Below are 15,676 nucleotides of genomic sequence, written 5' to 3' on the forward strand. Positions count from 1 at the left end.
CAGTGTAGACAGGATACTCTTGGTAGCTTGCCGGGCTCTTAGAGAGGGACGGAGGAATCAAACCCGGGTTGGCCACATGCAAGGTAAACATCCTACCCGCTGTGCTATCGCTCTAGCCCATACAGCAATGTTTATTTGGTAGTGATGGCTCCCCAAAAAACCCCAAACTCGGCCTGAATGGCATCCATAGTAAACGCCAACTATGAAGCACAGTGTGAGCAGACGTGCCGCCATGAACACTGATAAGACCCCGGAAGTGTCCATGCCTTTAAATGCAAGGCAGTGTCTACTACAGAGCTTTTGGGGGATTCTGGCCAAACCATGAGGTGCTGGGGATCAAACCCAGCCTCTCACATTCAAAACACGTGCACCCCCAATCTCCCTGACCCCCAGTGGCAGGAGAGACAGCGCACAGGCACTGAGGCCCTGGCTCTGCATGACACCACAGTGGCCTTGGCACCTATTCGAATCCTGTTGGGCTCCCGAGCGCCACCTAGGGGCCACTCTGGAGCACAGCGCCAGCACTGAGCTCTGCTCCCATCCCCGTGGCCCCAGTCACGTCCCAGCTGCTGGGCCCTTGTCTGCTCCAAGCAGAGCTGCGGGGCCACTCCTGGCTCAGGGACCATCGTCCTGGGCTCCTGCACGCAAAGGATGTGCCGCGGCCCTTTGTGCTATCTCCCGACTCCTCGATTGTTTTTTTTTTGTTGTTTTGGTTTGGTTTTTGTTTTTTTGGGTCACACCCGGCAGTGCTCAGGGGTTACTCCTGGCTCTGCACTCAGGAATTACTCCTGGCGGTGCTTGGGGAACCATATGGGATGCTGGGAATCGAACCTGGGTCGGCCGTGTGCAAGTGCCATACCCGCTGTACTATCGCTCCAGTCCCTGATTTTGTTTTTGTAGAAAAGTTCTCAACATATATTTGATGAAGTTTTTGAAAGATGAAACTTGGAGCTATAACATCAGGTAGAATTATCTCAAAATTATCTCAGTATTTAATTTTAATATTTTGGCTTGAGAGCCACACCTGGCAATGCTCTAGGCGTATTCTTTTTTATTTGGCCATACCCGGGCATACTCAGGGGTCATTTCTGGCTCCGTCCTTGGGAATTACCCCTGGCGGTGCTCAGAGGACCAGGCTGGGTGCTGAGGACCAAATCCCGGTCAGCCTCATGCAAACGCCCTCCCCACTATACTATGGCTCCAGCTTGGGCTTATTTGTGGTCTGTGCTCAGGGATCACTCCTGGTGGTGCCTGGCAGACCACATGTGGTGCCAGAGATCAAGCTGCTGCCAGCTGTGTGGAAGGCAACGCCTTAACCCTTGGGCTCATTTTTAAAGTTCTGCCATTTCCAAATCTTCAATGGCACACACATGACCATGGTAACCAATGGTTTCTCATGAAAATCCCTTTGGAGGGTGCTCAGAAGGTCCCCAGAGCAGGGAGGCCCTGCAGTAGTGCATCCTAGGCACCGCGGGTATATTCTGAGACACCGGCTGTCCAGGGGTTCAAGTGCATCCCCACTGCGGCAGAAGTTTGGCAGAGCCTAGAGCCACTGGGGGGAGGGAGGAGGCGACACACTGACCCCTCAGAGCAGAAACCATGGAGACCCCTGATGATCCTACAACGCACAGGACAGCCACGACCACAGAACACCCGGCCCTACCTGTCACCACTGCCAGGCAGGACTGAAAAATCTGACTTGAAAAGAAACCAGAACAAAGGAGAACTTCTCCACGTCCGGTTTGATCCTCCACTTGGCTGCGCCGACTGCCGGCAGGAAGGTCTCAGGGGAGAGCTGAGGGAAAAGCCCCCCCCTTCCCCCTAGCATTCTCAGACCAGTCTCGAAAACCACCGCACACCACCCGATCTCTGTACAGGCAAGAGCCAGATGCTGCCCTCCCGAGTGGGGGGTCTGCCCCTCCACCTTTTGAGGGAAGTCGCAAGGCACGAGAGAAATTACCAGAAGCTGTAAAACTGTGTCCTACTGCTGTTCCTCTCAATGCCATAAGCAAAGCTCCCATTTCCCCCTGTCGCCCTCGATCGAGCCCAGCACCACTGGCCAAAGGCAAGATTCCAGAGACTAAACAGGGAGCTATTTCTTGGACCTGAACTCCATCCTCCTGACAAGTCGGATTAATATACTGGAATTTCTTTTGTCTACTGTCATGGAAATTTTTACAAACAAAAGGAGCAGCAGAAATAGGGCACACGGCATGGGGCAGTGATGGGGTGGGGGGCACACAGAAGGGCCCGGAACACGGGGGGAGGGGTGGTGTCGGTGGGGGGCGGGCACAGGCACTCCCTGCACCCCTGGGGCTGGGCCCCAGAGTGGTCATGCCCAGGAGTTCCCCGGCACCCTCAGAGTTCCTCTCCGCATCCAAAGCAGAGACTCCGCATCCGAACCCAGAGGATTTTCTTGTTCTTTTCCTTTTCTGGTGGAGAGCGAGGAGCCCTCAGGCAGCTCCCCAGTGCAGCCCGCAGCTACTCCGAGAGCACTCCACACGCCCCAAAACCATGCCCACCGTGTGCAACGTACGTGCGGATTGGGTTCCAGAGTGATTCTCGAGTACGTGTACGGAAGCTCTCCATACCATGCCGTGAGTCTTGGCTGCTGGTAAGTCACATCTGAGAAAGAGAACACGGGGCCTTGGAACCGCTTCCTGCTGTGATGGGCACAGATACAGAGTCCAGAGCACCTGGGGGCCACCCGGAGACACGGGCCCTCGGGAGCAGGACTTCAGGGGGACAGCTAGGAGGAAGGGGTCAGGCGGGAGAAGCACGAGGGCAGCGGCCAGGGAGGGGAGCGGGTGCGCTGCCCACTTGCCTCTGAGACAACAGAGCAGGAGAGGGGCACCAGCCTGCAGGGGGTTGGGATGCAGCGCCTGGAGCATTTCAAGCAAGAACGTGGCAGCAGCGTCCGCATGGGGAAGCCAAGAGGCCGCTCACACATGCTGGCCTTGGGTCAACCCTTCGGGTGCCCGGTGAAGAGAGACGTGGCCTGGTCAAGTGGAGCAGAAGGCACTGAGGAACTGCATCCTATTTGGAGAGGGCTTGATCTCCAGACCTGCTTCCACAGCCTCACAGTCAGAGCAATGAAAGTGGCTGACACCAGCTGATCGCTTCCAATGTGCCAAAACTCTGCTAAGCAGATTTTTATCTATTCTTTTTTGGTTTGGGGGCCACCCCTGGTGGTGCTCAAGGGCCTTCTCCTGGCTCTGCACTCGGGGATCACTCCTGGCGGGGCCAGGGGGAAGCATATGGGGTCAAGCTCAGGTCAGCCACATGCAAGGCAAGCAAGCACCTTATCCACTTTGCTATTGCTCTGACCCCCTTTTAAGCAGATATTAATATTTTGCATGACCTCAGTACCACAATCTTATATGGAAGGTTATTCTTATTACTAGCTCCACTTTCCAGATCAAATAACCAAGGATTAGAGGAAGTATCCTGTAATTCGCTTAAAATAAACAATTACTGGGATCAGAGCAGTGGCTCAGTGGTAGGGGGAAAAAAATGATCACCATGACTTTGTACTGAATGACCAAACCGGTCATGAAAGGCAAGTCCACTCCCCAAAGAAACTGCTGCAGGGGCCGCCAGAAGCTGACAGAAGGTGCCCTGGAAAAGCTGACTCCCGTTCTGATGGCTGAGTCACAAAAATGCCACCAGTATGCGCTGTGCCTCACGCAAACGCATTTCCTAGGCCTGGATGGGAATTCTCCGTGGAGCACTAGCGCCCTCCAGAGGCCACCAGTGGGACAGCAGGCACTGTTGCTTGCAGAGCCTCCCCACATGGTTGAGTCATTTCCACAAGCTCCGGGGAGCCAGGGGGCTGAGGAGGGCAAAGGGGACCAAGGCACAGCGAGGACAACTACAAGGAGAGTCAAAAGCCGGTAAGAGGGGACCAGAGTGATAGCACAGCGCGGAGGGCGTTTGCCTTGAACGCGACCGACCTGGGTTCGATCCCCGGCATCCCATATGGTCCCCCAAGCACCGCCAGGAGTAATTTCTGAGTGCAGAGCCAGGAGTGACCCCTGAGCATTGCTGGGTGTGACCCAAAAAGCAAAAAAAAAAAAAAAAAAAAAAGCCGGTAAGAAGGACCTGGGCAGAATACATGCCCAACAGGACCCGGAAAAGGAAGCGCTGGCAGTTTCTATGAAGGAAGAGGAAGGCTGGGATCCTTTGAATTCAGGAAGGCGAGAAGAGACCAAATGGAGGGGAAGATGGTCGCCCCCATCCCGCCCACTCACACTGGCTTTGGTTCCCTGACCCGCCCCCCCATGCCCACACTCCCGCCAGGCCCCCTCTGACAGGAACCCAGAAAACATGATCCCAGGCCCGTGCCCCTGCAGGCTCTCCAGCCTGACCCTGAGAGGCTGGGTCGGGGGGACTGGCCGGGCAGGGGTGTTAGAAGGAAACACTCGGGACAGTGAGAATGGGCAGCGCTGGGCGCACCCCCCAGGCCACTCACGTTCGCGGATGCCAGTTCTCTGCTGCCACGGGACGTCTCGGCAGAGCTGCTCCAGCGCGCGGTCAGCTTCTTCCACGGCCACAAAGCCCGGGTACAAGGACACCCTTGGCAGGTAAAGAACGGGCATGAGCTGTGGCCATGGGCAGCTGCCTCTGACTCTGTCCCACGGCAGACACGGCCATCTGGGAACCGCTTTGTGGGCATCTCCCGGACAAGTGGATCTGAAACCCACCTGGGGCTACCAGGCTTCCCTGTGGATCCCCAAGGGCGCGTGGCACAGTGGGGCCACAGCACAAGACCAGGGGGCCAACGGGTAAGGTCCGAAGTAGGGGTGAAAAGAGGCTGAGAAACAGCCCCAGGAACGGCTCTGAGGTTAGGACGGGGAGGGAGACCTTGGTTCTCTTGGTCTCCCCAATGCGATGCGTGAGAACAGCCGAAACCTTAATGAAATGCGTGTCCCTGTGTTATTTCTGTGTCGTTCGAGAGTCGGCAGTCTGCTGAATACTGCCTCTTGTAAAGGAAAGCGCGAGAGCACAGTAACTGGCCAAATAAAGGGTGCTCCTCTCAGGAATATGGGTTTACTGCAACAACCATCCAGGGTCCTTCTGGAAGTTCGCTCCCGGTAAATGTCCTGCTCCCCCACGGGGCACTTTCTGAAGCAGGCCTGATGGCCGAGCATCCTGTCCCTGTAGGGACCCCGATGCTGTCAGAGCTCAGCGGAAATCATGCCCAGCTGCCGTGGAGATGGGACAATGACACCATGCCTGGCTTTCCTGTGTGACTGTGAGACATCTTTCAGGGTGATGCTCCGAAAAGGATGAGAGCAATGGCAATGCCACCTTGCAAGTTCAACAGATGTCCCTTAGACACATAAGTTCTGATATATTTAGGGGCGTTTCTTTATCTCTTATGGACAATGAGTATATTCAGAGGCTACAGAGTGATGTTTTAGGGCCCAGGCAGTGTAGTTCAGTATAAGGCTTGCCTCACAGATAGAAGGATTTGAGTTCAATCCCTGCCACCAAAACAAACAACAAAAAAAATGATTTCAAAGTGCTTTTAAAATCAAGATTAAAGCTTAATCCCTACTAAAATAAGTTAGTCCTGAGGTGGCAATAAAACTTGTTGCTATACTTAGCATCTCACCAACCCATCTGCAGTATTACATGTAACATAATCTATATTAACTATGGAGCACTAGTGGAAAGCCTCTCAGGAACCACTGAGCTAATAGCACCACTGCTACCTCACAGAGAGGCCCTGGAAAAGTCTGGAAGCTAGAAAGGCCACAGAATTCATCCGCCTCGGGGAGGAACATAAGGTATCCACTTCTAGGAGGGGAGCAGAATGTTCTGGGAGACTCTCACTCTTGAACATCCCCATCACTTCCTAGGGAGGAGCCACTTACCTGGACACACCTGTCGGCGCCAGGCTGATGTCATACACACCCGCTTTGCTGCAGAGACAAAGAAAAGACAATGGTTCATGGCAGGCCACAGCACACACTCCACCCAGACGCAGGCCTGTGCTGGACCACTGGAGAGTAAGGGTCCCTGAGCCCACCCCCTGCCACTGGGATCCAGGACTCAGGCAGGGTCACTGAGCTTGGCTCTCCCACTGAGGTACCCGACGGAGCTCTTCCACTGACCTACATCCCTTGCACAAATTTTGGGCTACACCCGGCGGTGCTCAGGGATAACTCCTGGAAGATTCGGAGGCATGCATGTGCAGCCAAGGAGTGAACAGAGGTGTCAGATGTACAGGGCAAGAACCGAAACCCCTGTACCAGCTCTCTGGCCTTGATGAAAATTCTTGTTTTGGGGGCTACAGGGGACAGTGCTCAGGGGCAGCTTCTGGCCCAGAGCCAGCAGGATGCTCCTGGTCTACCCCAAAGGGCCCTGGGGTACTGGGACTGGACCCAGGCCTCCAGCACACGAAACACATACACAAGTCCTCTGTGCCTTCCCCCGGTCTGGCTAAAGTTCTTTAAAGGCTCCCCTCCGGGCTGGGTGAGCCTGGCACCCACCCAAACAGAGCCTTGGCAGCCAAAAACTCCACACTCCACAATCGCTGCCATGCTCACAGTCAGACTTAACCAGCTGAAAAATTCAGGTATGCAGGTTTTGTGACTGAAATCTCCGGGCTTTCACAGAGTCAGGGATGGGCTACCTCCTCCCACCTCACTGTTCTTCTGGGAGCCCCGGCAGTCACACATGAGCCCCAAAGCAACCACCCAGTTAAAAATTTAACTCCAGCTGCATCACTCTGTTAAAAATTCTGAACTTTCCGGAGCATCATCGCCACAACACTGATAAACCTGGAGTAGCACACCAGATTGGATGGGATGTGATGTAGAAGGTGACCAATCCCCATGAACAAAGTATCAACACAGAAGGACTAACCTGTAACATCCTAGCAATCTCTTACACAAGGACTTAATGGCTCACCATGGTGAGCTCCAACAATCTTCACTGACTTTCTTCTAAAGAAAGATCATTCCTTTAGCACATTATTTATGACATGCAATATAAAATTATTGAGGGCCTGATATAGGGGTAGACTTAAGGGGTTGTTGAGAAAATTGGAAAGACGGTGGCTGGGAAAAATGGTGGTAGGAAGGTGCAACGGTGGTGGGATTGGTGTTGGAATATTGAAGGTCTGTAACAAATCATGGAGAACTTTGTAAAATTAATAAATAAATAAAATGACAAGCCAGACAAATAAATGAATAAAGAAAGGAAGGTTCTCCTCCAGCTTTTCAACACTGTAGACCACCAGGTTCCGTGATCTACTCAGACCAATTCATCACTCTGCCTGGTGTCAGCTGAACTCACCCTGACGCTTCAACCCTGTGCTTCTCCCTACATTGAAATGCGACCTCCCACCCTTCCACAACACACACACACACACACACACACACACACACACACACACACACACGCACATACCACCCTCAACACCTATCACCAGCTTTGGTCTAGTGGAAAACTCCAATTCATCCTTATCCTTCAAAATTCCCGTGGAGGGGGCCGGAGAGATAACGCAGAAGGTAAGGTGCATGGCCAGCACAGTTTGACCCCAGGCACCGCACATGGTCCCTCAGTGCTACCGGGAGTCACTCCAGAGCGAGCCAGAAATAGCCCTTGAGTATTCATGGCTATGACTCCCAAACCTAAAAATTATAGATCATTTAAAAAAAACTGTCACACTCAAGAGAGAGTACAGCCGTTCAGGTGCTTTGCCCTGCAGGCAGCCAACCCAGGTTCAAGCCCTGGCCCCCTGAGCCCTGTCAGGAGTGATGCCTGAGGTCAGAGCCAGGAGAAAGAACATGAGCAATGCTGTCTGTGGCCCCCAAACAGAACCAAAAGCCAAGGCTCTACAGCACAAACAGAAACGTCTCAGCTTAGGGGGCCAGAGAGAGAGTACAGCAGGTAGGGCCCTTGCCTTGCACACAGATGACACAGGTTTGATCCCTGGAACCCCATCTGGTCCTGAGCCCTGTCAGGAGTGATGCCTGAGCAGAGAGCCAGGAGTCAGGCCTCAGCACTGCCGGGTGTGCAACCCCTCCCCTGCCATAAAATAAAAATCTCAGCTCAGCACCTTCTGTGAACCTTCCCCAACCTTCAGTTCACCCAGCTGCTGTTAACCCCTGCATGCCTGCCCACCGGGAGCCCTCGGACTAGCTGACTGTCCTCTGACACCAGGATTACTACTGATGCCTCCCATTCCCTATCCATTTCATTCTCTCATTCAGCGACTCCTGAGGTCACTCTACCTCCCAGTTCTCCGCTCACAGTAAACAGAAAATAAACTCCTACTGAACCCTATCAAATGGGCAGGTGTACGGGGTGACGAGAAGGACCCGGATGGGCTCGGAGCCTCCAGGGAGCTTCTCAGAGACCTAAGCCTGGAGGACTATATGGGCTACTACCATCATTCACAAAGTCCTCTGTCATATGCCACCCTAGAGGGGACTGGGAACCTCTCTGCAGAGTCCTTGTTACGTCTATGTCACCCTTCTAAATGTCCACAAGCGCAACTACTGCATCCTAATGTGATGTAAGTGGAACCAGAGTTACGACCCGGGTCATTTCATCTTCTAACACCATGCCTGATATTTCTGAAAAAGACCCAATCTGGCACAGGAAGCCTAGAATGTGGCTCGGGGGTAGAGCGCAGGCCTTACACGCATGAGGCCCTGGGTTTGATTCCCAGCACTAAGTGTCCCAGCTCCAGGAGCACTGCTAAGGATGACTCCCAAATCCGGCTACCACAACTAACTTCACGTAGCCAGAATCAGTGAACGCCGGGGGCCAAACAACATCAGTTCTATCACTTGACTTTGACTTGCAAATTGGTCATGGCCTTGTTTTATAGTCTAAGAGGCTCATCTGTACCTATGAAGGATTTCCGGGCTTTACTTTTTCTCCTTATCACCAAATGGAAGTGACATCACGTGAGTATCTGCAGAAGAGGCTACCCGGGAGGGCTTTCAGCAATGATAATGTACCAACAGCACAGACAAGGGATCAAAGGTTCACAGAGCAGGCAACAGCCATGGCCTTGACCTCAGCACTAGTGTCATAGCGGGGAGGCCCTGGTCACAGCCACACACCCAGTGGTGCTCAGGGCTGACTCCTGGCAGGCTCGGGGACCATACGGGACGCTGGGACTCACACCCCGGCCGCCTGCGTGCCAAGTACGGCTCTGGGCCGATACACACCTTTTGAAAATATGGTAACATCTGTGTCAAACTAGTTTTGGATTTTGCCAAGATGGACAAGCCAACCTGCAAAGCTCTAAGAAGCCTGACTGTCGGTGGATGACGCCAACATTCAAACCAGATGTGTGTGGGAATGAACATGCTCTCACAGAGCAGGGGAACTGACAGTGACCCCTGAAAACAAACCCCCGGGACTATGACCACAAAACTGTGGGGACAGGAGGCCTGAAAGCCCTGATGGAGGCTCTTGGCGCTTTGGTAGCAGATACATTGTGGTAACTTCATACTCCTGAAACATAAACTTTTTACATGCTTGGGAACCAACGTCACCTCACTGTCACTGTCACTGTCCTCCCGTTGTTCATCGATTTGCTCGAGCGGGCCCAGTAATGTCTCCATTGGAGACTTTGTTGTTACTGTGTTTGGCATATCGAATACATCACGGGTCGCTTGCCAGGCTTGTGTAAAAGGGAAACTTTCAATAAGCAACTGACATCTGCCGGAAATGGAGAACTGTGAAGAGTCAAAGCTTCTGGTACCGGGCTCCAGTGATATCAGTTCTGTCACTTGACTTTGACTTGCAAATTGGTCACGGCCTTGTTTTACAGTCTGAGAGGCTCAGGATGCTTGCCTTGCACACAGCCGACCTGGGTTTGATCTCTACATCCCAACGGGTTCCCTGCTCACTGCCAGGAGTAACTGCTGAGTGCAGAGCCAGGAATAAGCCCTGAGCATCACAAAGCATGGCCCCAAAACAGGCTGCTTGGTTTTGTGTTTTGATTGTGGGACCACATCCAGTGTTGTTCAGGGCTTACGCCTGGTTGTGCAGTCAGGAATCACTCCTGGCAGGGCTTTGGGGGCCATGTGGGATGACGGGCATTGAAGCCGGGTTGGCGATGGTCCCGACTTGTTTGTTTAAAAAGGAACATTTCACATGCACAATTCAATCAGCCTAGTCAGTGGCTGAATAAATAGCAGTACTCTTACATAAAAATAAATAAATAAAATAAAAAGGAACATTTCAGGGCCATGGCGATAGTACAGCGGGTTTGGCAATTGCCTTGCACGTGGCCAACTTGGATTTGATCCTTGGCATCTCGTATGGTCCCCTGAGCATCGACAGGAGAGGTTCCTAAGTGCAGAGCCAAGAGTCACCCCTGAGCATTGCTGGACGCGGCAAAAAAAAAAAAAAGAAGAAAAAGAAAAGAAAAGGAACATTTCACACACAGAGCAGTAGGAAAGGAATGTCTCTGGTCACACCACCTGCTTCTTAACATTATACCACTGCTAGTCATGGAGTCTAAAGTTTCTCGAAGAGCCACGTTTCAGGGAGTTGGGAGAAATTCCCCTGCTTGCCCTGGCAGAGATGTTTGATTTCCATCTGCAGAGACATAAGCGGTGAGGCAATCTCCACCAGCCACCAGAGGCCCAAGTTTAATGTGCAGAGGTTCTTGCTGTGGCCTTTCCCACACCAGTGGCTTATAGACATCTGGGAGGGGAATGCTCCAGACTCGGTCAGGACCTTCACTGGCCCGGCCCGCCACTGGCCCATGTGCCATGGCTGAGCAAAGGCGGCGCATCATCCGGTACTTACTCAATGACGCGCGGCTCTGGGACCCGGCGGGCGACCTGCAAGGAGGGAGGCATGATTCCTCAGCCCTGGGGATTAGTGGACAGGCTCCCAGGGCCTCTTATTTCTAGCCAAAGGAAGCCAGGGCTATTGGGGTTATTGAATTTGTTTCTGTTTTCAAGCCACACCCTGTGATGCTCAGGGATCACTCCTGGCGGTGCTCAGGGGACCATATGGGATGCTGGGGAGGGAACCCGGGACAGTCAAAGTGTAAGGCAAGTGCCCTACCCGCTGTGCTATGGCCACCAGAATATTTTCCGTTTCATTGTATTTTTTTATGTATTTATTTTGGAGGGTCACACCTGGTGTTGCTCGAGGTTTACTCCTGGTTCTGTGCTCAGGCATCACTCCCGGCAGGGCCCCAAGGGACCATACAAGGTTTCAGGGATCAAACCTGGGTCAGATGCGTGCAAGGCAAATGCCCTGCACGCTGTACCATCTCTCCAGCCCCTATGTTCTTAAATTAACATTTTTCTTTTGGCTTCTGGGCTACAGACTGCTATGCCCAGTGCTTACTCCTGACTCTGCACTCAGGGACCATTTCTGGAGAGGAACTGGGGAACCATATACGGGGTGCTGGGAATCAATCCTGGGTTGGCCACATGCAAGGCAAGCATGCTACCTGCTGTACTATCGCTTCAGCCCCAAGCTACCCTTTCTCATTCCAGTCTGTCATTATCCCACCAGAAACTAGGTCTCCTGCCAAGTGACAGGAAAAGAGAAAATTGGGAATAACCGAGTTTCCCAACCTTCCCAGGAGATGACACAGAAAAAGAAATGATATGAAATGGGGGCCTTTATTCATTTGTGACCACAGCAAAACACTGGATATTTAACTTTTTGGAGTGGCTTATTAGAAAATGACTCTTTATGGTTTCTTACATTTTTTTTACACGGGTTTGGGCAGGGGATTTAAAAATCAGGTGCTTTATCCTGAGCCCCATGGGGGGAACAAGTCAAGGGGATGCCAAACACTGCCAGGTGTGGTTCTGGTGGCCCCTGGCTTGGTCCAGCCCAAGTAGCCTGTATCACTGGGTCTGAGCATTGTTCAGTCTGGTTGGCCAAGGACCAACTGGGAGTGGGCCCTGGCCCCTTGACCACCAAGTGGGTGGCAGCATGTACCTCCTGCCCACCACTCCCAAAATGTAGGGATTGCAATAGCTGAGATTTCAATTCAATTCTAGAGGCTTCTGTTGCTCTAGCACAGACACCAGCACTGTCTAGCCCTGTCAGAGTCGAGATAACCAGGTCTAAGCTCTGATTCCAGTGATACCTCTCGCCTCCATCCAGGCTCCCAGCTGCCGGCCATGACAAAGGGATGATGTCTGCGTGTAAATGGGGCGGGCATCAGAGAAGACTCGTTAGATACACTCTGGAACCACACTCCAGGGGGTGGTACTCTAGTACTCGCCTTTCATTAGAGGCTTTATTTACTGATTTATGTATTTATTTTGGACTTTTGAGTCATACCCAGTGATACTCAGGGCTTATTCCTGTCTCTGACCTCAAGAATTACTCCTGGTGGTGCTTGGGGGACCATACAGGAATTCCAGGGATGGAACCTGGGTCGGCTATGTGCAAGGCAAGCGCCCTACCTACTCCAGCCCCTCATTAAGGACTTTATTTGATAGTGGTGTCAAGGAGACAGAGGCAACTACCTGCTGGGGCTCTGTGAACAGGAACTGCCTGTCGCCCAGATGAGGCTCCTTGTTCGCCCAGGTCAGGCCAGGCTTCTGGCGGGAAGCACTCTTCTCGATGGAGTCTGAAACGAGAGCAAAGACAGGACAGGCTGAGCACACGACCACGTGCTCCTCGTCTTCCACCGGGCAAGGGCCAGCCAGACCCACTCGGGAACATGCTATGTGACCACCGGAGGTGAATGAAGCCCACTGGATGGCCCAGAGACAAGGAGTGACACAAGAGAGCGACCTTCAGCCCAGCTACGACATCAGATATCACACCAGCCCCAGTTCAATCCCTTCGCATCTGCTGAAACAGCCCAAACTGAACGACGTGAGTCCGAGGTGGTAGCCATTCCTACATACCTTCCAGACCGTCCCTCGAAGCTCCCTGCAGGGCCCTGCCTGTTGGAGCCGGGGCGTGGCCTTTCGCTGGGCCAGCCCAGGCCCCCTGCACCCGGGCTCGCCGTCTTTTGTCCTCCATATTGACCACGGTTCCTTCTTCTCTTAGCTCGCAGAAGGCTTCATGATGCCTGACTGAAAGCACATCGTGGAACCTGTTCAAACCAACAAACAGAAGATTCCATTAGGTTGTGCAAGCTTAGGCTAAGAGGCGGTGATTCTTTCTAGCAGAGCAGATGGCTTGACAGTAATGACAGTGGCTTCTAAATAAACCCCACTGCTGACATCATACCTCAAGAAAAAGCCTGCTAAGTCACTAAGGGCTGCTGGGTCTGTCGTTTATCCTACAATCCTAATGGGTTCCTCTTGTTTCATTTACAAGAGCGCATGCTCAGAAACCTCTGAACTAGAATCCCTGTAACTCTTATTACAGGATACTGTAATATTCCTTCACGTACACAGACACTGGGAAACCGGCTTAGATTCAGTTTCCAAGCCCTTTTCTGTTATTCCAGTATCACTGATTGCATCAATTTTCCCTGGTTGTTTAAACTACCCAGGTCCCTCACCAGTGAAATATCAGTGGACACCGGTATTGGTCTTTAGAACAATTAGGTCAATGTTTCTCAACACTTCTCCAACAGGCACCCCTTCTGACTCTGCTTTCTTCCTGTGGCCTCCCTGTCCTACAAGTAGGTCCCTACACCCCTATTGTGAGACATCCCCCATTTTATGCAATTTTCCACCTGTTACCCCTTTCAACTATCCCAGGAGCCTCTAGAGAGCCTAGGGTTCCTAGCTGAGAAATGCTGATGTACAGGATAAAGGTAAACAGGTACACGGGGACCAGCAGCTAATCAGAAGTCACTCAGGAAATCGTTATTAGGTATTTAGTTCCAGTAATCAGTCCCAGGAAAATTCCACTGTATAATGGTCGATAAAAGTTTAGCTCAAGAGAAAACACAGAGCCATGTACAAAGACTAAATTTCTTTTGGGGGGAGGGGGGTCATACCCGGCGATGCACAGGGGTTACTCCTGACTCATGAGCTCAGAAATTACTCCTGGTGGTGCTTGGGGGACCATTTGGGATGCTGGGAATCGAACCTGGGTCAGCTGCATGCAAGGCAAACACCCTACCTGCTGTGCTATTGCTCCAGCTCCTGTACAAAGACGAAAGCCATGTACAAAGACAAAAATACAGAAAGATTCAGATGACACGTGTTCTGATCCTGTATGCCATTATTTTCTTTTCTCTATTTTTAATTTTATTTTTTAAAGCTGAATTTCTGTGAATTACAAAGATATTTCTTTTCTTTTCTTTTTTGCTTTTTTGGGTCACACCCAGCGATGCACAGGGGTTACTCCTGGCTCTGCACTCAGGAATTACCCCTGATGTTGCTCAGGGAACCATATGGGATGCTGGGAATCGAACCCGGGTTGGCCGCATGCAAGGCAAACGCCCTACCCGCTGTGCTATTGCTCCAGCCCCTACAAAGATATTTCTAATTGAGTTTCAGGCACCCACGGTTCCAACTCCAATCCCTTCCCCAGTGTCCACTACCCTCCACCAATGTCCCCAGTTTCCCTCCCGCCCCTGCCCCCACAGCCTGCCTCCGTGGTAATCACTTTCCCCCTTCCCCACTATTATACTCCATTCTCAAATTCTCAAGCTAAATAAGCGCATTTTATTGTAAGCATATATTTAGGTTTCCAGGTCACACCTGGTAGTGCTCAGGAGCTACTTCTGGTTAGGTGACTGTGCCTCCTGCATGAAAAGCTGGATACCAATGCGCTCATTGTAAAGTCTGTTTAGCTCACAGACTCCCAGACCCTCTGATGGAATAGAATTGACCTGGCAGGTTGGATAAATTTTCCCAGGAGATAATTATAATGATTCTCACTAAACAGGAGGGGTAGCGAAGGGAAGCAGCCCTCCGCCCCCAAAAGAGGTCGTGGTAGGATTCAAAGCCAACTCACGTGGCCCTGGGTGAAGTTCCACGGCGCTCCTTGGGCACTGGCTCTCGACTGAGGCCTTAAAAGCTTTACAGGGATGAGCCTCAGCCTTCGGGCTGGGCTAGGGCGATACTCACCCTCCGTCTCTTCTCAACAGAGAAGCGGAACAGCCGCTGCCCGTGCAGATTCCCGCGCCCCACCCGCAGACCCGCTGCTGCTGCGGGTCTTCCCCGCAACCTGTAACCCGCCCCCCTCACCCCACCCAAGGCTTCCTGACCTAGATGAAAACTTAGAAGAGCAATCATCACTTCGATTCCCCCATTTTATGCAATTTTCAGAACTCGCTTAGGAATCGTCCGGTCACTTGGCACCTGCCCACGCCCCCCTCCCGCTCACCGCGGCTGCAGCCCCGCAGCCCCGAGCAGCTGGGCACACTCGGACCCTCCTCCAGGGAGCCTGCGACGAGGTCCTGGAGGTCACGCAGAGAGGTCGTCGCAAGAGACTTCAAATCAGAGCCTCCGGCGCTGCTGAAACTGGACAGTCGGCACCCGCGCGGGACCCAAACGTACCAATAGAGCCACAGCCCCGCCGCGGAGCCCACTTCCGGTTCGGCCGCCAACGCTCCGGGGAACCTTAAGAGTGGGGCACCAGCAACGACCAATCACAGGCGGCAGCACTGGGCACTTCCTGCCAGCGGCCGCCGTCGCTTCCGGTGCCCTCTCCCAGCGTCCGGGCAGCCCCGCGCTCCCCGCTCCGGAGGGGCCTAGGCGCTGAAGGTTCCCAGGATGGGCGACTGAGGTCCCGCGGGACGTTCCTC

At 52.7% G+C, this 15,676-nt stretch overlaps 1 protein-coding gene across 1 annotated transcript in view; it reads right to left on the reverse strand.

Moving 5' to 3' along the window:
* ALKBH3 (alkB homolog 3, alpha-ketoglutarate dependent dioxygenase) overlaps window positions 1-15,378 on the reverse strand; it is a 34,277-nt gene extending 18,899 nt beyond the window's left edge. Inside the window, exons 1-7 of the mRNA XM_056131325.1 lie at window positions 15,256-15,378; window positions 12,879-13,060; window positions 12,483-12,586; window positions 10,789-10,823; window positions 5,880-5,927; window positions 4,472-4,575; window positions 2,537-2,625 (exon numbers count right to left, since the gene is read on the reverse strand). Of these exons, the coding sequence (XP_055987300.1) occupies window positions 2,537-2,625; window positions 4,472-4,575; window positions 5,880-5,927; window positions 10,789-10,823; window positions 12,483-12,586; window positions 12,879-12,987 (489 nt within the window). The 5' untranslated portion in view covers window positions 12,988-13,060; window positions 15,256-15,378. The remainder of the gene's footprint in view (window positions 1-2,536; window positions 2,626-4,471; window positions 4,576-5,879; window positions 5,928-10,788; window positions 10,824-12,482; window positions 12,587-12,878; window positions 13,061-15,255) is intronic.
* Between the last annotated feature and the right edge of the window lie 298 nt (window positions 15,379-15,676).

This window comes from Sorex fumeus, unplaced genomic scaffold (assembly GCF_029834395.1).
Source record: "Sorex fumeus unplaced genomic scaffold, SorFum_2.1 ptg000007l, whole genome shotgun sequence".
In the NCBI taxonomy this organism is placed as follows: Eukaryota; Metazoa; Chordata; class Mammalia; order Eulipotyphla; family Soricidae; genus Sorex; species Sorex fumeus.